The following is a 21,552-nucleotide window of genomic DNA, read 5'->3' as shown; positions in this document are numbered from 1 at the left end:
GTGATTTTCAATACACAAAAATTTTCCTGTGATAGTATGAGGTGGCTACATCTATGGAATCCTGACCAAAACTAGGAAACCACAGCAGAAGGGGAAAATTTAAAAAAAAAAAAAAAAGGAGGGGTGGGCCGAAAACATACTTGTAACCCAATTGTAGTCCAACTTTCCGTAATTGTTTTCTTCTTCTGAACCTAATGCCTGAAGTGCAAGTTGAATTTTTTTCCGATGTAGCGGATGCTTTATTCCAAGTTCCTATAAATTGTACAGAAAATAGGTCCTTTTATAAATATTTATCTTTCTGTTCAAGGCTTAGTATAAATGCAGACGATGGCAACCTTCTGAAACAGATTTATAAATAGGAAATTTCAATTGCTTAAATGCTTGATTCAGAGATTCTTTCCTTTATTATATAGCTGTTGGAGTCTATTCGCACTCCAGTTCCATGTTATCAGGGAGTGGATATTTTTTTGCTCTCCTTTGCAATTAAGCAAACTCTATGAGGCACGGTAAAGAGCAATAAACAGTTCAAAATGAAAAGAGGCAAGTGTGTCAGCTGCTCCAGAAGCAAAATAAATAAATAAACCAAATGTGAAATGTATGGATTTGTTCTCTATTATGGGCAGTGTACTACAGATCAGATTATTCTTCATTTACATGCAAAAATTAATACCAATGCAAACTCTGAACCATATTGGGACAAGGCATACTGAGCAACAAAAACTATAATATAACACAGCAGGAAGCAGGAGCAATTGAACACAATTCTATGACCTTGTTGGAGATCACAATCAACTTGTCAGCTAAGAGGATAAGGACAGATTTCCTCTTCTGAACTTAGATCCTCATGCAAGGTCACATAAAAGAAACAGCAAAGTCAGAGAGATTGTTTTAATACATTCAAGGACGCCATCAATGCTGTATTTTGGGGAAAGTTTACAAAATAAATACCATCATTCAGGTTGACTGAAAGTGTTCTCTGCATTTAAAAAAGCCAGGGCTAAATTCTTTCAATTAATAGCATTAGCAAATAATATTTTTCCATCTCTCTGTAGAAAAGGCTGCAGCCCCTTAAAATTGAAAAGTACACAGCTATGTTATCCTGCAGCTAATACATCCAGAGAGGAAGAAAGCCTTTAGATCTTCTCAATGACCCAAGATTGCAGCCTTCGTTAGCAAACATGAGTCCTGCTAGTAGATCAACTGTTACTTAGTCACATTTCATTACAACTCTCGGTCAACTGCGTATGGAAGAAACGTCTCGGAAGTAAGTTCATTACCTTCTCCAAATCAGTCTGGGATGCTTGCAAGAGTGTCTGGCCAGATAGTATCCAGTGTTTTCCATTACTGATATAAAAACCCAGGCCCTGCTCCTGCAGCCAGTTACAAACTTGCTCTTTAGTCCACTTGGCAAACGGCATGTCCAAATCGCTAAATAACAACAACAATTAGAACATTATCGGTATTTCAACATTGGATACTTATGTTCTTTGAGACATGCAAATGGTGCATCTTCCAGATGTTGTCCCAGAGTACATCCCCACCAGCTCCACCCAGGAAACCCAGCCAAATATTTGGTGACTGCATCTGAAGAACATCCTCCTAACTTGGGTTAGAGCATTGTTTCTCAACCTTAGCAACTTTGAGATGTGTGGACTTCAACTCCCAGAATTTCCCAGCCACCAACTCTGGGAGTTGAAGTCCACACATCTTAAAGTTGCCAAGCTTGAGAAACACTGCAATAGGTGATCAAAGCTGATGGAGCAAACAATGGAGCAAAATAGAGTGATGAGATGTTGATCGTGAAGGACGATGGAGGTGAAGTCCACACCTCTTAAACTTGCTAAGGTTGAGAAACATTGGGTTAGAGAAACAAGCAGAAATGATGGAGACATTCAACAGCAGATAACAGCTTCACACTGCAACTTTCACTGTACAGAAAACCTTAATGACTAAAGAGCATATTATGATAAAACTCATTATTTCCTAAAATACTAATATTACTGGCAGATCTGGAGGTACCATGATCCTTTTTCTCACAGACTCCCTAATTGATGGACTAACACCTTGCTTAAAAGATGAGGCTGAAATGTCTATCTGGTCCTCATCTGTCATGTTTTGAAAACCATTCTTTTCTTTCTCAGACTCCAAGAATGCCTTTATAATAAAATTAGAGAATCTGTGAGAAAAAGGATCAGAGATCCTGCCTCAATCTACTCACTAAATGAAGATTGGAATATATTTATCTAGTTTTTAAGATTCTGTAATCTAACCCTTTTTCTTTTCCATGAACATGATTAATGAGATTCTGTGAATCTAGTTTCCTCGGTTGTATGTTGCTAGTAGGGTCTTATCATATGCATTAGGTGGTTTAACTATGTCTGGTTTTTATGTCACTATTTCCTCCTACTTAATGCATCAGAAACATTTGCAAATAAAAAGCATATGAATCAGGCAAAAGAATGTGTATTGGGCCACAGATGAGATTAATGTAGACATTTAGCTTCTTACCACAGGCGTTACCAATGAAAAGGACTACAAAGGAACAACTAGAAACAGCTCCTATTCCATAATGGCACTCTAGATTGTGTTTTAGAGATTAGGTTGGGTTCTAATTATATTCTTTTCGTTTATTTAGACTGACCACATAAAAAAGCTCTTGAAAAACGTTTGGAGATAAGTCAGCAGATCGACATGGTAAGGGGCATATTCCATTAGTGCCTCTACATTAGGCTCTGAATTGTTGCAAATGCGTTTTGGAAAAAAATCTAGAACCTCCTGCACATCTAGCAGATTCAGAAAAGATGATTCTGCTGAAATTAGTCATTTACAGAGACTACCTTCCAGGCATGGGACATTCAAGAATCCCCCAGAAGTGACTGCCTAGAATTAAATTTTCTGGAACAGAAAATAGTTCACAATGTTCCAATCATCCCCGGAAACCCAGTGTTTGAAGTGTTTGTGTTTTGCACACAGACCCCCCCAAGCTATTCTAGTTATACTTTTAACTTAATGGTTATAATTATCATATCCTTTGTCCTAATAATGCCCTAACTCTAAATACCACAACTTTTTATCAGCAACCTATAAAATCACTTCATTTTACATACACAATCCAACTCACCCAGCTGCATTCATGCATAATAGGGAGGGAAAAAAGGGGGAAAAAACATTTCTATGTTATTTCTATGCTTCTGTCTTACTTAGATTGCCCAAGATCTCTTGACCAGCCTAGTCTTGGACCTGCTGTTGCTCTTGTCCCTCCTCTTTTGAACTCTGTTTCTGTCATATCATCAGGATTAAATGTGGTAGACTGGCTTCTTCTTAGTCTAAAAAAATCCAAATTTGAAGAATGAGAGGAATTACGAGGTTGGGGAGAAGGTATAATTAGCAACACCTAGCCAATTTTGGCTAACCTCATAAAGCATAGCAGAATCAGACCTGGTTGGTATTTAGTTGGAAGATCACCAGAAAATCTGAAAACATCTCAGAGAAAGGCAATAAGAAATCACTTCCATATTGTTCCCAAGAAAACTACACAGACATATCTACATAGTGAAAAGGTGTGGAGCTTAATGTGAAGTATATATTTAGCAATATTGAAAAATTCCCCCTGAACAAACGAGGTTACCATTTTCAGATTATACCAACTTTCCTAATGTATTGTTCTCTTGCTGATATTTTTGTTACAGATTTGAGAGTGATTTGTTTTCTACTATACTTTGCTTTAAATGTAAATACACCTTAACATTTAAAGCAAAAGCAATTACTGAGTTCCTGATGATAACTGATAGAATATTGATTGCAGTTGAGAGGTGGCCAAGAAACTGAAGCCAAGAATGGAAGCTAAGAACATATTGTAATACACTTACCCATTCACCATTTCTTAACCCCAGAGCCCATAGCAGTATATGAAAGAAAAGCCTGATTAACTCCATCCATTATCAAGTTTTGTAGAATTATAGCCTAATTACCTGCCAAACAACTTTTTGATTCCTCTCGTTTTCTTCTTAGAGTCAGGAGAAGGTGGAGTCAGAGGTCCACCTTCTGCGCCTTTTGGTTGGCATGGAAAGCCAGCCAGATCTAGGTGATCGGCTGATTCTTTCTCAGTCTCTGCTATTAAATAAAAGCAAACTCAATTAGTATAACTTCATAACTCTTACGTTAAGTGTCTTTCCTTAATATGAGAGATAATCTTTATTAAAGGCCAGTTCAGTCATACAAAGTGAAACGTAAAGGAGAAAGAAGTTTACTGTGTCTTCCTTTTAAATGATCAATTAACAATTCAAGTTTAAAAGCCTTATGTCAGATTCTCTGTATTATGTCTCACCTTTCTCCAATTCCCTTTTATTATAAATGCACATAGTAAATACAGCTCATAGCAAACTTGGGGTAAGAATGTACATAGCTCATTATTCATTGTGTTGACGATGATCGTATCTTTGATGAATGCCCAGAAATACCAAGAAAAGGTTAACATACGTAGTCCCTGAATGGTCTCTGTCTTCAAATCAACTGCTTAACTCTACATGGTGTCAAAAGATTAGAGGCCTTTTTTTGCAACTATCTATCTTCTACATATTTTGAACCATCACTGTGATATAAACAAACTAAGACTTGTAAGGGTTACTTTTTCTTCCCATATCTACAATTTTGGTCACAATGTGCGATTTTAGGTAATTGGTTGAAGCAAAATGATCAGATGACAGTATCTTCCTTTTCCAGAATATATGAGCGTTATATTATTTGCTTGCTTGCCTGCCTGCCTGCCTTTTCTTTCTTATCAAACACTGTCGCTCTATACAATCTATGTTAGAGGCATGCAAAATGTTGGAAATACTTTGCACCTCCAATATACACCACTGCTAAGTAAAGAAACAGCTTGGTCAAACATTTGTAATGACTTCAATAGGCATTTGCCTGCCCCACAACACAGAAAGGACACTTTGTACAAGACAATTCACAAACATGCCAAGTGAATTGTTCACAACTACACATGCAAGAGTCTAATCAGAAAACACATTCAGATATTTCAAGAACAGCCAAAAGCATCAATGGTTAGCTTGGAAAGGAAGCAAGCAAATATTTATTCTTTTTAGGGCAAGATGTAATTCAAATGTTGATCCTTGAACTATCTCAGAATCTTCATCCAGTTTAATCTACTTGTACTAAAAATGGTACCTAAGAAACTAAGTGTGAAGGGCAACAGAGTGAATTCTTCCCCTGATATAAGCTAGACTGAATTCTCTATCAGCAACAGAACAGTGTAAAGATATAACCAGCAGCATAAAAATGTTATCAATATCAATATGTTCTAGCCTGGGTAATATATATACACAGCAAGACTGTTGCTTGGACTAATTAGCTGAAAGGTCATTCCAATTCTTCTTTTCCCACTTAGATTGCCTCACATGGAAATAGTTCTTAGGGGCACAATAGAAGATGAACTCATGAAGCGACTGATTATGCCAAGGATGGCCTCTGCCAGAAATACATTTTGCCCCTGTTATATGAATACTGCATCTAAAAACACAATAACCCTTTGCCTTTACAGATTTGCGCAGAATGGTGTGAAGTCAGAATATCCTGACCTCTGAAATGCTATTCTCACCTCCCTGGAAGTACTCTGAATTAGAAACTGAATCTGAATAGCCCACTTTAAGATAAGAACAGCCTGTTTGGGGGAGATAAGCTTGTGAGTTGGCTTAACTAGCATATTGATGTTGGTAGCAGTGGTAACACCTGGTTGACTTCTCCAAGTTTTGAAACTAAGCAAGGTCATGATTAGGACCTAGACTGAAGACCATGAGGAATACCAGGACTATAGGCTAGACAGGAAAGCCCCCCCCCAAAAAAAAAATCCAAAAGAAGGCAATTGTAATGCCATATGACTTCATCCTTGAGTCATCAGGAATCAGATTTGATTCGAAGGAGATTTTACTTTAGTAGTGTTGATACCCATAACTTCATTGATTCTATTTCCAATCTGTCCAGGTGACAAGGACTAAAAATAAAGCAAGCTATTAGTAAACTGTATGAGAGAGTTAAATGACAAGATGATGGATGAACATTCTAGGAGAAGTCTTTGTCAGGTGCCGTGCATGACTGATGGCTCAGCATTAGTGGTGCTTAAAACATGGCACAGGTAAATGCATGCATGTTCTACTATACCTAAGATGGGAGCACTGGCACTTCGACTGCGATCTTCAGGCATCCAAATTATGCACATAACCATATGCACAAGGGGGAAGAATATACCAAGGACAACAAGATAAGACATATAAAAACTTAACACCTTCAAGACAGGGGCAACAGTACCAAAAATGCATGCTTAACACAGAGCACTAGTGGATTATATTAGAATGCTCAAACATTCACTTGCTTACACCAAGCAAGACAATTACTGTCACTATTTAATACATACATTGCTTTAGAGTGAGTACAGCCTTCTAAACTAAATTATACAATTGATCCCATCGTGCAGTAGAGACCAAGAGCAGGTGATGGACCAAAAAAACTTCCAGCATTTGGGGATTATATTTAAGGATACAAAGGTTTTGCAGCTTATTCTTCCATCTTCATCTCATCCTTATTGTTTTTCAGTCTCACTTTCTTGGAAGATAGTCAATGAAACACAATTGCATTCTACTGATATAAAAAGCAGGACCACAGCAGCCTTATTTTGGCATGAGCAGATTTCAATGTTCAGTAAACACTTGCAAGGTATGTAATAAAATGTCTACCATCCATGAAAACAAGAGATGCAGTCTTATTTTACAGAATCACTTTCTTGTTTTTTCAGGAATTCTATCTCACGGTACTCAGGATATGTAACATAAATGTACACAGGTTCAATAATGTTTCTTTAAAATAATAAACTTAATCTCACAAAAACATTGGTGAAAATCCAGTTGGCCACCCAGGAGAGAGACCATTGTTTCAAACTTCTCCTCATCCTTGCTCCCTACTTCCTGCTAATCACCTTTGTTTCTAGCGAATTTTTTCTTTACAAAATGTATCCCTGGACCCTGATAATACTAAATGATGAGATTTGTATGCTTTCAGGAAGACACAGAAAGACATTAAAGACATTTATTGAACATTTTCACAGCTATCTCTGGAAGATGGCTGTAAATTATGTTTTCTGGCATGTTCATTCTTATTGTAGGAAAAAGACCATAATAGAAGGGATACTATGAATCATTTACAGTGTTATGATGGGGAAAAAAAAGAGGCTGGGGACTCTCATGTTCCTCTTGTAAATCTCAGTTCAATGTTCTTGCCACTTCCTCACTCTGAAACTCTAATCTCTAGATAAAAGGTAACCATCCCAAGTTTGTACCACCAGCACTTGGTAGGGTAGAAAACTGACAGAGTTTCTGCTGTATTTTCTTTTTCTAAATTGAAACAAAAACAAAATTAAACTTGGTGAAATTAAACCTGGTAAACTACTACCATTCCTATCTTTAAACTTCTGGAATGAGTTAAGATGGTTTCCTGTGACCCTCCAGAAGGCCCTTGCCACCTCAAACACTGGCCATTCCCATTCTAGATCTACAACAGCATCATGTCACCTTGTAGGCTTAGAACCGCCTAGAGAATGGAATCCACCAAAGGGCCAAATAGTCCCTCCAATCAGTTGGCCTTTGAGGAGATGAGGAAGGAGAAGAAACATTTTCCCCAAAACCTTGCCAACATGCTGCCCTTTGGCAATCACTTATCTGTTGAGAAGGAAGGTGGAAGGAAGAACAGGACAAGCATCCCACCCTTCTTTCAGCACAGAAAGAGAACTGAGTTGGGACAGGTAAAAGGGAGAGGTCTCCATTGCTGAAACAGATCACAGTTCATAGACTGGAAAGAAGCTATTTGGAAAGAGGAATCATGGGCAGTCTTTCACATTATTTTGGCATCCAGTGACTTTGTCTAGGTTTGGAAACAAAACCTGGTCATTGCGTAGATGGGAGACCCTTTGGAAATTTCAAAAATGTAGGCTAAACTGGGAAGTCAAACAAACCAACAGACCAAAGGAGGCAACAGCAAATAGTTTCCAAGAAAACTGTGGTAGTGTCCAGGAGTAAACCAGAACGCACCATTCCAATACTCTGAATGAACAGAACATTATACAATGGAGAGCAGCCCCAAGTCTCGGTGTTCTGCATTTCCCAGGACACATAGCCTAGTGTGGAAAGATGGCGTGGCCAACAGCTATTGGGATAAGACCACATACGTGCAGACCTATCATCACACACCAGAGTTCATCTTAAGTGCTGAAAACCATGCTTAAAATTAATCACCAGAACATAATACGCATTACCTGTTACTTGGCCATACTTTTCCAGAAGCGCAAGAATCCACAGCAGTTAAAATTTTGTGGATACTCAATGAAATGTTTGGTTTGATTTGGTTTGGCTACCCAAAGCCAGCTTCTGCACTTTGCAAATGAAAAATACTATCATTATAGTGGAGAATTTCATCTCCTTCTGCCTATGAGATACAGACACTTAAAAGCTCAATCTCCGTTGCTACTGGACCTACCCAAGTTAGGTGCACTTGCTGTTCTTTTATTAGTTTTGATCTTGAAAAAGCCTCGGCCAAAAGAAGACCTGGCTTTGCGAGTTCCAAAAGCATCTTCTTCGCCCGGAGACTTGCAAGGAAGAGTTCCATATTTGCTACTCTCCATCGGTGCTTTATTCTGATTGGTTAAAAAAAGAAAAGGTCAACTTTGCAGTATTGTTCAGTGATATCATTGGACCCAAATGTATTAAATTCAGAAAGACAAAACGTCAAATTAAGATAGCATGCTCAACATGTATGTGAACGTCATTATTAAGAAGAGGGATCTTATTTAATTTTGAAGTTCTCAAGAACTTTTATGGGCATTAAAAAAAAAATAATCACAATTCATAAGATGCATTGTATAGTACATTAAATTTTAATCTGCCTGCCAAAACAGTGGATTAGATTTACCCAGAAGTTGCTACTACTGTCCGTGGTTCCATCTGGATGCTGTCCAAGAAGGTCTAGGATATGGAGCCATGGATGAATACCATGGGCATGCTCTCTTCCTCTACCAACTCTGGCTTGCCTTACACTAGCATACTCTGTTACCTCTGAAATGGGAAACTCTAGCTCAGTGCCAAATAACTAGCTAGGAAAATATGGTAGGATCTGATTTATGGCATATTTTAATTCGTTTCAATGGGACATAAGGACGCTTCATTTGCCCTCAACTATTTTTTTAAAATTATTATTATTATTTATATTTTTAAAAAGGCTGTTGCAGTTGTACTTTCATCCCACAATACAATTCTCATTCAGTTTTTACATTTCTCTGAATTTTGTAACGCATGCACATTTGCACACATTGTGAACTGGTGTGAAACCACAAACGAGGACATTGTTTCAAAAACAGAAAGCAAAACAACCAGGTCTGCCTATCCTGTTACCTCTTCTTGCTTCTCTCTGGACTCTTTATCCTGTTTGGGAAGAATTGGACATATTAAATATTTCACATAAATTGATATTTCATTGAATAACTGTTCATTTGATTTTAACTAAAACTTGTTTAGATCAAGTCATCTATGATACTCGATTGAATAAAATCCTGATTAGCATATAAAACAATCTGTTTCATCATGTTTAGAGCCTTCAGACAATTATTTAAAAAAAACAGACAATGGAAACTTTTTTTAAAAAAATTGTAAGCTACATTTTTTTTTCAAAATAAACCTAGCTAGTATGACTTTATGTATCATACAGACGTATGTCCATGGTGTGTGTGGGTGGGAGGAATTAATCTTGCCCTGATTTCCTATCACACAAAAGAAGCTTCCAGCACATAAATTATTATTAGGTAATTAATATTCATAGGCAATTCAAACCCTGAAATACAGATTATGGAGTGAAAAGAACAGTATGAATCAATATTAGCAGATCAAACATTAATAATTTTTTAAAAAATAGGACTACCCACATCTGAGGCTTCTTTCTTCAAGTTTCCAAGACTGCTAGATTTTTGTAGAGCTGAACTTCTGGAATCAATTATAAGAAAAATAAGCCAACAAAAATTGAATCTTGTGTCTCACACATTCAGTGAGTAAAGTAAAAAATAGAATAAATTATATCATCTTTTAAGCCAGGAGTGCAAGAAACATGAACAATGTAAAACTTAGCTATCAGCTGAGGAATTTCTCCAACTGACATCTCACTGAAGGAGAAAACCAGGTATCTCAAGAAAACACAATAGTTTTCCACATCTACAAATTATTCCTTGAAAATATAGCTCCATAACAGTCTAATGATTTTTCCAATTGGAAAAAACCTGGTTAGAATATTTGAAGGAATGCATCAAGAAACTAGAGATGAATGAATCTTCAAATTGGTTGTGTTGTTGTTTCAGGCCTGGAAGTACTTTCAGAATGACTGGGACAGCATGAGAATGCTTTCTGTAAGTTTAAAACCATTGTTTTAACCCATGTTTGAATTGCAAACACATGGAATGGAGTGTCTCAAAACTTTGTCCCATATGTGTGTTATGTGCACATCCACAAAAGAGTCATGGGTTTGTCAACACATTTTTCTAAGATAATGATTACACAAAGCATCAGTCAGGATTTAAAGTCCTATATAACTGTTAACGAGCTGCCCAATTCCCACTACACAGATACAGCTCAACAACCAGAATATTTCACTTGGCGATTTCTTGGTTACATTAGTCCAGCTTAAATGAGAAGAGAGTGATCAAACAGGGCAAGGAATCATCTGATAAATTCCAATGTAATAGTTTGTGAGGATACACAGTTCCCTCTAAAATCAACTGATGTTATGGGACTACAAATTACAAAGGCAATAAACGCTCTCAATAGTATGATGTATCATATAATTGAATCTATTATCCTCAAGCTGACAGAACAGAAAACTTTGGAAATGCACATTACCTCTGAAATTCCTCTCTCCTGCAACTTTTCAAACTACACGTCTAAACCAGACGTACAAAAGATCAAACTGCATGCCTTTTCTTTGTGATTTAAATGACAATATGCAACAAAAAAAGCTCATCAGTATTCCAGTCATGCAGTCAATGAGCATGCTCTCTTTATTTAATTTTATCGTTTCATTTTAGTTTTCAGATTTAGTTTTTAAACTCATGGCCTACGCACCAAAGGAAAATTTGCTTTAAAAAGCCATGCTTTAGTATTAACAAAGAGAGAGATTATTCTCCTAGATTTAAATCTGTGCAAAAGTTATTTTAAAAAAGAAATTACACTTTGCTTAATGTAAATGTTTTATCTTTTTCCTAAATAATTTGAGAGCCAGCTTGGCGTAGTGCTTAAGGCACTAGGCTAGAAACCGGAAGACTGTGAATTCTAGTCTTGCATTAGGCACAAAACCAGCTGGGTGACCAGTCCTCCTCTCTCAACCCTAGAAAGAATACAGGATAAACCACTTCTGAAAAAATGTTGCCAATAAAATTGCATGGACTTGTCCAGAGTCCAAGAGTCAAGACTGACTCAACGACACCAAAAAGAAAACCAATTTTATCTTAAGTGGTCCAAAATCAAAAGGGGTTCTTCCTGTGAAAGAAATGTCAGAACATCCTTTTTCAAGGTTGGAAGACTTCTGATAAGATCAGAGTATCCTGTTCTGGTTTCAAAACAGGATTTCCAGGATAGGAACATCTCAGTTTCAAAGCATGTCTCCCTCTCTCCATGATACACTGAAAGATAATTTGGTAAACTCTCTCCAAAATAAGACATTATGACTTCAATTTCTGTTATCTTCTTCCAAAACGCTTTCACCAAATCCCACTGAAATACTTTAGTAATCACTAGCTGCCAAGAAGCCGATTTCACTGTTTGGTTCAATATCCTTCTCAGCCCGTCATTCCTATTTTATTAAACTTGCGAGAAGAATATTGTCTCGCGTATTCACTGCAAAATAATTATCGGGTTAGAAATTGTGACAAAAATATACACCTCAGTTCAGCAAAGCATTTAATAACTTCATTAAGTTCAGCACGAGTGGTACTGATTAATAATTTAGGAGCATTAGAAACCAATCTCGCTTTTGCTTGTGCACAAAAACTAGCCAGATATTGTTTGGGAATATATTACAAAATTCGATAAATCCCTGGTGCTATACAACTTGCTTGAAGACGCTTCATGCTGTAACAGAAAGGAAAGCTAAGCTAGAATAATGAAAAGAGCAGCAAGAAAATAAGAGCATGGAAAGAGCCAGCAGTGTCCACAGGGAAGTGTCAAAAAGGTCAAGATGGCAACCACCTTTTTGATCCCACCCTTCCTGTGGACACCCCTGTCAGCAACATGAAGGCATTTCTATAAAATATTTTAATAGTTTTCTGTTTCTGATGTGTCAAGATTTACATTTGCATATGATACTTACATTTTTGTATCACTTAGCTGTGTTTCTATGGAAACCCCCGCTGTGTGTTTTTCACTACAAAAAAAGGAAATAAAGGGAGGCTTAAAAATCTGTCTTATCTGATAAGGTATTATTCCTTCTAAAAAGAAAATAAATGTGATCAGAGCTAGCTCTTGTAAAGTTAAATCTGAGGGGAATCTGTATTTTATTGGAACACGATTTCTATAGGGATTTTTTAGGAAAATAAGAGAATTTGACAAAATATTGTGGGAAAGTACTCATCTCTGGCTAAATTCTGTTTGAACTGTTGATGGTTTTGCTCAGATGAAACACTGGCAGCATATTCTCCCCCTAAGACACATGGCTATCAAAATCATTGGGTTTGGTTTAGGGCTCAACAGGATTATTATAAACACAGTTATGCAAAAATGATGGGGCATCATCAGCAACCTTGGCTTGCTCATCCATTTCCTTCAATTATGAACATTGCAGGACTGAAGCAGTTACTGGAAATAGCAACCATTATTTATATGCCCCAACAACTCTTATAACTCTGTTTATTTGGCCAACACCTCACTTTATGAGCAAAGTCTACTGATCCCAAATTTACTGAGTTCAATTTCCTCATGAAAAACCTAGATGGCTTTTGCATAAAGTGTCCCTACCTGCTTTCACTTGCAGTTTCCATCTTAGATGGGATGTTTCCTTTATCAGTAGCTTCTTCTGAATGTCTCAATGACTGTGAAAAAGAAGGAATGGAAACCTGCAAGACACTGGTATGGAGCTGTATGGAATTCTACAAAAGAAGAACATCATATTTGCATTAAAAGGCAGCAGATACCCATTTATTAGCTAAATACAGGAGCATAATACAAGCTCAATAGCTTGAAACATTCAAGTTGTCTCCTTCAGGATGTTTATATAATTTAAAGCCAATAGTATAGGCTTTTTTAAAATGGTCCTAAATCTGAAGATCTGTGTCCACAGCACTGCAAGCCATATTCATTCCTGGATTTAAAAAAGCATTCCCAGGGGGAAAAAAAATAAACAAGTAGAAAAAATTAGCAGCAAGGATCAAAAAATGAAATTAGACAAAGCACTTGTATATGCAGAGAAAGGTGATTTTTTTTTTTTCTAAATTGCTCATCCACGTTAAACAATCTCATCTTGATTCTGAAACTGAATTTCAAATGCAGCTTATTGGGTATCCTAGGATACAAGACTTTTTAGGACCTTTTTAATTTAAGCAACAGTAGCCTGATAGTATGAACACAAAGAATAATTTGCAATAGAAATACTCTGGAAAAAAATACAGGCACCCTTTATTTTCAGGTGATGCCTATCATGTTTCATCAGACATTGGAAGAAGTATTCTTTCTATGTGCAAGACATAAAACTTTTTCTAAGATGATGCCAAGATTCTATCAGCAGTTAATACCCTCTGTCTAAATTAACTATCCATTTTTTAAAACACTGAAGACTTTCCATTAATTTTACCCACCCACTAAATATTTCAGCCCTTCTCTAAAACAATCTATGTTACCCAATCCCACATCCAAAAGGAATGGCAGGTACAAATGGCTGATAGCCTTGTACTACTTATACAATGCAAATCATGATTTGCCAAACCCACAGACGACTGTGGAATCGTGGGCTTTTGTCCCTCCACACTTCCCCTGCTTGAAATCCAACTTGGTCTTCAACTTACTGGACCGTAACCAAAAGAGACTGAGGTAAGAGTACAGGAACAAATGAAGCATAAAACAAAGTCATGAGAAAGGATTTAAGGTTCAAATGCTACAATTATCTTAAATATTACTGCTTAATGGTAAAGCTTCACTGCTGCTAGATTCGGTAATATAAATAGTTTACTCGCTAACCTAGTGAACATCTCAATAACTTCAAATCCTAAAAGCCATTAAAAACATAACCATGGCTGGGATACCAATTACATTTCCCAAAAGGCCTAAGAAAGTATGCAAATGGGAGAAAAAATGAAATACCTCTTCAGAACTTTTTGTTCTCAATTCTTCATGGTTTGGAGAACTTGAAAGCGGTGTAGAAGATGGACTTTTCTCAGCTTCATTTAGATTCTGTGATTCTAACAAGGCTGAGGAAACAGATCCTGGGCTTACAATTTCTTCACTTTCATCATCCTTGCCTAAGAGTACAGAATGGGAAATATGTAGATTGAATGCCTTTTTTAGGATCACTGTCACTCTGAAAATAGTCAGCAAAACTCCGACAGCTGCTCTTATCCGTGAAGGTGAAGAGTTTTTAAAAAATTGTTCTGTTCAAAAAAGACTTCTAGTCTAGATACTCTGTTAACAAATACTGCTGAAGGGTGCTGAATTGAATTCTAGGCTACATGTTCTGATCTAAAAGGAATGTCTGTGTTCTACTGTGTGCTAATAGTACAGTTCGGTACCTCTGTAGTCAGAAATTAATCCTACAAACTGGGACTTAACCAAGCATGGTAAAACATATTTCATTGTAGAGATAAGCAGCAAAAAGAAGAAATACAGGAGCAAAACACCATTCTACCATACGAATCACAATAAGCCCCAGAAATAAGTTAGCCATGGAGTGATACAAATTGTCTCCATGCTTAAGGCTTACTCTTACCTTGCATTATTAGTCTAAAATGTTTTAGAGGTCTCTGAAAAGTTAGAAATAAAAAGTGGTAAAGCACCTTTTTGCAGCCTAGTAATGGAAACTTCACATTAATTATCTTAAATAGTATGGAAGATGCTAAGTTCTAAGAATTGAGGATTCTTCTGGCCAAATACAATCTAACCTTTCAACACCCATTTCAACAGTTCAGCTAACACATTTGTACAATGCCCAGTTATGATTTGGTCTTGCCACCATTCTCTGAACTAATAATTAGTCACCATGATGACTAACAATAATTCAAGAGTGGAGCTACATACTTAAATGGAAAAGACGAATGGAATTAATTATTGCAACCAAAGTTGGATGAGAAAACTATTTCCACGTTCATCCATTCTACTCTACAAAAATCTATCCCGTCTCACTCCCTGGTTCTTTCGTGGCCAAATGAGTTGCTAATTCCATTGTGCCAATCAGTGATGCTCTTTGTCACACAGAGTTTACAAAACTGGAAGTTATATACTCCATAATAGCCTGTGGCTTTGAATTCAAGTGGTTTGGATTAAGAACCGCATCTGGATTTACAAAGGTTGTGGGAAACAAGACAGTCTGTTCAGCACTTCAACATTCTTTCATACCTGATGGGATAGAGCTGTGAGTAGGTTTTCATCCTATTATAGCAGTGTTGTCCAACCTTGGTCACTTTAAGATGCTGGCTGGGGAATTCTGGGAGTTGAAGTCCACTCATCTTAAAGTGGCCAAGTTTGGGCAACACTGTATTATAGAAATTGATGAACTTGCAACTGCACTCAATGGAATGGGTTCCAAGTGTTTTTAAGTTAAAAGTTCAGTCCCAAAGCATGAATCTGTCCTTATGCTGCACAGAGAAAACCCTGGTTATAATACCATTTGCCAGATCCCACTTTGACCTTGGATGGGGTTGCACTTCCCCATTCAAGGATGGTGCACAATTTTTTTCGGGGGGTCTTCCTGGATTCACAGCTCCTCCTCAATGAGCAAGTGGCAGCTATGGCCAGGAAGCTTCATCAGGTGCACCAATTGTGCCCTTTCCTAGATCAGGGAACCCTTCAGACAGTCGCTTATGTCCTGGTCACCTCATGGCTTGACTACTGTAACGCACTCTACATGGGGCTGTCCTTGAAGACCACCCGGAAACTTCAGCTGCTCCAGAAAAGAGCAGAGTGGGCAGTGATGGGCATGCCTCAGTATGCCCATGTAACAATTCTGCTTCGCAAGTTGACTGGTTGCCAGTTTGCTTCCAGGTGTGATTCAAGGTGTTGGTTGCTACCTAACAGTATAGACCTTACATGGCATAGGGCCTGGTTACTTGAGGGACCGCTTGTTTCCCATATTATCTGCCCAACCAGTTCAATCTCCCAGGATTGGCATGCTCCAGGTTCCATCAATTAAACAATGCTATCTATCAGGGCCCTGGAAGCGCGACTTCTCTGTAGCAGCACTTGCCCTCTGGAATGAGGTTCCCCCTGAGATTCAGATGGCTTCCACCCTGCTGGTATTTTGAAGGGCCTTAAAGACCTGGCTCTTCACCCAGGCCTTTGGAGAGGATGACTGATGTCCCTGTCTTCCTTACTGTTCCCTTCTGGATTTATTGTCTTTGCTATCATTGTTCTGTTGTTCTGTGCTGTTTTTTGTGGGGGGGGGGGGGGTTCCCAATTGTTCTTTGTTTTAAAATGTTTTAACAATTGTAAACTGCCCAGAGTTGCTGGGAGCCAGGTGACATATACATTTAATAAATTATTATTATCCACTATGCTGAGATGCAAACTGGTAACAAAAAAACCCCTAGATTATAGAAGTAGCCTTTTTTTTTAATCTATCTCTATCTCCTGTTAATTTTGACTGTGGCTGCTCTAGTAAACAGAGCAATTAGCAAATACCCCATGTCATTCTATACCTTTCTTCACTTGGGCCAAAATCACCATGTCCTGCACCTTCTTGTAACGATTGAGGGACTGCCGAAGGTCCTCAATCTTCCGATCCTAAAACAAAGAAATTGTTACTTTGCTTTACTCCTCCATTTGAGTTACTTAAAACAGGTTTTCTGCTTCTCACTTCCTTCTCGGGTAACCATGAACAATATCAAACCTATTTAGAAATAAAAACACACTTAACAAAGAAAGCTATAATTCAGCAGTACAGTTGCGCAACGCTCTAGATTTAGTCTCCAAAAGATGCTTCAAAGTTCACAGGAATGCAGACACAACTCCTATCTGTGACACTTGAAACCATCTGTGTCTTTTTCCAGGAGTGGCTAATTTAATGTGAAACAAATAGGTGCTGCTACATTCATGCTCTGAAGCACCATGTGGCGGTTGAATCTGAAGCATTGCACCGGCTTGTGAAATGGCTGAGTTGAAAAATCCAGGGTCTTAAAAACTGAGTTCCAGCAGAATTACCCCCATTAAATTACATGAAGGCTCACTTATTATTCTGTAGTCAACTCTGCCATATGTTCATCTGCGAAAATGTATTGGCTGTTTTATCTTACATAGGATAACAATGACAATTTAGGGTGCTCTTCAGGTCTAATATCTGGAATGTATGTCCAATGAATCTAAGTGACAAAGGAAGTGCAAACTTGCTTGCATGATGGAAGAGGAAGGGATGTCCCAATCTCCTTTACTTGAATTCAAGTAAAAGTCTCTACATATCCAGGAACTCTGCTTTATCAGTGTTCTTGCTTGCAAGGCAATGACATTTACCTGCAAGTAATCATATATTATATCCTCCTTCAGTGTTCTCCACTAATTGCAGATAGATCAAAAATGTCACTTTTAAACCAGGCTTGGGCCCCAGCTGCATAAATTCAATCTGCCTTCCTTTTATTCACCAAATCGAAATCAGAAAATACGTTCATACCTACCTTTTCTTCATTTGCTGCCAGTAGAGATTCCACAGCCTTCTTCATCTTCTGCACCTCAATATCTAAAAGATAAAAGCTACTGCTTACATACGCATGGAAAGGTAAAAGGAAAAACACTTTAGCATGGACCAGGAGAAATACAAATGGCTTCTTTTCAGTTAAATCCAAAATTTAAGCAAGAAGAAATCAAATTAGTTTTTAATGGAGAAAGGGACAAAGGACATATTGTGATCATGCTCACTGAAGATTAATAACCATCATTCTTTGCACACTTATTGTCCATTACACTATTTAGAGCACTCAAAGACACTGCAATCCAACTTGTAAATTTAAGTCAACGTGGAGCCAAAGTGCTAATAAGAGTGACAGATTAAGTTAGGGACAATGGTTGAAGGACACCAAGCAATGTGAAATGGAAAATCTGAACCAAAGACTTTCTGATTTTCAACGCTCTTACCAACTACACAACTGTAACTCTGTAAAATATAACATAACGCTCAACCTCTACAATTAATGTTATAAATCTCCAGAGATTAAAACATTCCCAGCAGTCTGCAATAATGACGACTCTTCATAACAGCAGCAGCCGCAAACAAATGCAAATAAAAAAGGAAATTGAACAGTTGAAGAAACGTAACAGAAAAATAATGGTAAAAGAAATGGATGGTGTCAAACGATTAGAAGCGGTTGTGAAATGAGAGATTTGTGATAACGAGGTGGGTATATTTATTGTGATAAAAAGTCATGCTGATATGCGTAGTTGCAGTGCAAGTTTCACAAAAAAGAGCTGAACTAGAAATGGACAAACTATTCTTCATCCCTTATCTTCACTTACAGCGAACTTCTCATTGCGGATTGTGAAGTAATCACATATGAGAAAATGTCACAGCTAAATTGTATACTGGAGTTGTTCTGTACTGTATCAGTGTGGCCAAAAGAATATTCTAAATGCCAACTGCAATTAATTCAGGATTTACGCTAAACCATTGCACAAAATCTAGGTATCGGGGCATGAAATCCAGATGCAATCTGAAGTTCAAGACCACAATCCAGTTGTGGCTTCTCTTAGGTGTAACCCCAAACATGATCTGATTATGTAAACCAATTTTGTGCTTTTTTGTGCCCATCACATTTCACCTGCTTCTTTGTTGCCAACTGTGCCCAATTTTGGTTTAATGCTGAGCAAATCATCCCTCAGCATTAAACCAAAATTAGGCATGCTACCACTTACATACAAACCAGAATAGCCAATGTACTTCAAATCATGCTTTGCAATTCCGGTTAAAAATGAAATAAGAGAATTACCACAACAGGATTTTATTTATCTAGTGCTGAAGTAAGACTTGCAGTAATATCTGAAAAACCATAGACTTCCCTCTATTTAAATCCAATGAAGAGTATTAAGCCTTTCTTCACTACTGAATTAAAATGCTCTCCGCTCATCCTTGAGACGGAAAAAAAATTACACCAATGAAATGTTCTGAACTCATCGGTGACCCCCTGGCCCAGCAATGAGTAACAAAACCTAACTGATTTTACACACCTTAAAAATGTCCTTGGATGGTCCTGGAACAAAGGGGGGAGATGCTACTTTAAAACCAGTACATTCAGGATGAAGGTAACATCATGAATAAATAGTAGAAAAAAGATGCTACCAGGGCAAGTTGTGACATGATCAGATGCAGGTTGGAACATATTCTTTGAACTGTGATAAATAAAATCAATTATACTTGTGATAATGGAATCTACCAAAATATCTGTTGCTCTAAGATCAATTCAATCAATTCAGTTAATGCTCAGAGTGTTCCCAACTGTAAATCAATGGCTGAACATTGGATTAGAGATCAATCACTTCCCTTAAAAGGAAAATACAGCATTTAAAACATATGGGTTTCCTTTCCTGTTTTACTTGGATATCCGCTGACACTAGAGATGAAAGATGAAGATGAAGCAGTCAGTGTTTTGTTAATACAGTTTTAAAATGATACATGCAAATAATGCTACCAGGAAAAAAAAAATGTGTGAAATGTGTTTGGGAAAGGACACCAAAAACCTTACTTTTGTCTTTGAGCTTCTTTTTACAATTGTCATCTGTGCAGGAAAACCCATGAGATTTAAAATTAGATTACAAGCGTTAAAGCATTTTCAACATAAATAAAAGTCAAATTATACGCAGTGCACCATTTATTTTTATTGATGAGTAGATTTATTTACTAATATAAATCTAGAACCTCAAAGCAGTTGACCTAGCATCGTTCCTCCAAGTTCCAACAATCCTGTGAAGTTGGGCTGAGTCCGTGACTGGCAAAAAGTCACCCCCTCAATTTCCATGGCTGAGATTGACCTGATCTTGGATCTCCTTCATCTTAATTCAACAGCTTAACTTCTAAAGTACACTGCAGTTGTTTATTCATGACTCACCAATACCACAGAAAAAGGTCTGCATCATGACTTTATGATAACCCTTCAAAATATTTCTATTCTTTATATTATTGAGAAAGTTCTGAGGTTAAAAAACCAAACACATCCTCCTTATTCTGAGCCCGATGAAATGCAGCCATTATTGCAATTTTGTAAGCCATCTAGAATCACAGGACTTGAATGGGATCTAAACACACTGAATAAATGAGTTGTTATTTATGATACTAGTAGCTTGCACATCTTCACAAAGTAAAGACCAGCTTACAATACCATAAATAAAAACTTGTGGTCTCCTATCTATTTATTTAATAGGTCCATGTTTGTTTAGCTTTATTAAAGCTGTATGTTTGCTAAAATGTTTTCCAGGAAGATCAAGAAATAGCTATCTTAAACCAAATTACCTCATGCTTGCTGATATTAATTCATAATAATGGGTGGTATCATGCTTGCTGATATTAATTCATAATTATGGGTAAATGCCGTCTCAATCTTTCATAGGACATGCTTTTAAAGAATATCGTTTAGCCAAAACTGGACCCACTTAAAGAACGTCCAAAGTTGCTATTCCTAATGACTTACATGTGGGGGGTGGGGGAAGTTAGAGAGACACATAATACAAAATTGATTTGCTTCTGCCTTCTTAAAAAAAAAAAAAATAACAATCTAGGGCAGTGTTTCTCAACCTTAGCAATTTTAAGCTATCTAGACTTCAACTCCCAGAACTCCCCAGTCAACATGCTGGCTGGGAAATCCTGGGAGTTGAAGTCCACATAACTTGAAAGTTGCCAAAGTTAAGAAACACTAATCTAGGCTAAGGCCCTTGGTTTTTCTGAGAGGTCTCCCATCCAAGTACTAACCAAGACAGACCTGCATAGCTTTCTAGATCAACCAAAGTCAGCCAGATGCCCAAGCACCAAGGAAGGATTTGTGCACACTATCACTTATTAAGTAATAATTCTTTCCACTTCTGAATTTTGTTTTCCTCAATCAAGAAATTCATCACAGGCCAAATGTGTCTGCCCCACCCTGGTGTGCTGCAAAAAGACTGGGACTATCATCTCCAGAAATCCCAGACATTTTTGTGCTTCAAGAAGCGCAAAGTTTATACTTTCTACATGAAGCTAGCCTTCCTCAACCTGGCACTTTCTAGCTATGTTAGGACTGTCCAGAATTCTACAGTCAATACGTTGGAAGAAGACCAGGTTGGGGAAGGGAAATCAACCCAAGAGTACCAA

At 37.5% G+C, this 21,552-nt stretch overlaps 1 protein-coding gene across 17 annotated transcripts in view; it reads right to left on the bottom strand.

Moving 5' to 3' along the window:
• PPFIBP1 (PPFIB scaffold protein 1) overlaps positions 1–21,552 on the bottom strand; it is a 120,678-nt gene that overhangs the window by 13,828 nt on the left and 85,298 nt on the right. For 5 of the 17 annotated variants that reach the window (XM_088134882.1, XM_088134881.1, XM_088134890.1 and 2 more), the window contains 15 exons: positions 19,955–19,987; positions 17,897–17,958; positions 16,928–17,012; positions 14,382–14,539; positions 13,044–13,174; positions 12,400–12,453; positions 12,111–12,161; positions 9,971–10,028; positions 9,444–9,473; positions 8,533–8,689; positions 6,169–6,201; positions 3,972–4,113; positions 3,201–3,326; positions 1,278–1,428; positions 141–252 (listed from right to left, as the gene is read on the bottom strand). In XM_088134882.1, coding sequence (XP_087991008.1) covers positions 141–252; positions 1,278–1,428; positions 3,201–3,326; positions 3,972–4,113; positions 6,169–6,201; positions 8,533–8,689; positions 9,444–9,473; positions 9,971–10,028; positions 12,111–12,161; positions 12,400–12,453; positions 13,044–13,174; positions 14,382–14,539; positions 16,928–17,012; positions 17,897–17,958; positions 19,955–19,987 — 1,383 coding nt within the window. The remainder of the gene's footprint in view (positions 1–140; positions 253–1,277; positions 1,429–3,200; positions 3,327–3,971; positions 4,114–6,168; positions 6,202–8,532; positions 8,690–9,443; positions 9,474–9,970; positions 10,029–12,110; positions 12,162–12,399; positions 12,454–13,043; positions 13,175–14,381; positions 14,540–16,927; positions 17,013–17,896; positions 17,959–19,954; positions 19,988–21,552) is intronic. The other 12 variants (XM_088134886.1, XM_088134891.1, XM_088134894.1 and 9 more) reach the window with 7 other exon arrangements.

This window comes from Python bivittatus, unplaced genomic scaffold (genome assembly GCF_059951505.1).
Source record: "Python bivittatus isolate LINGU-HERP-01145 unplaced genomic scaffold, Pbiv_v1 ctg000120_np1212, whole genome shotgun sequence".
Lineage (NCBI taxonomy): Eukaryota > Metazoa > Chordata > Lepidosauria > Squamata > Pythonidae > Python > Python bivittatus.
Note: the sequence above shows the minus strand (reverse complement) of the source record. Positions and strands in the feature narration are given on the sequence as shown.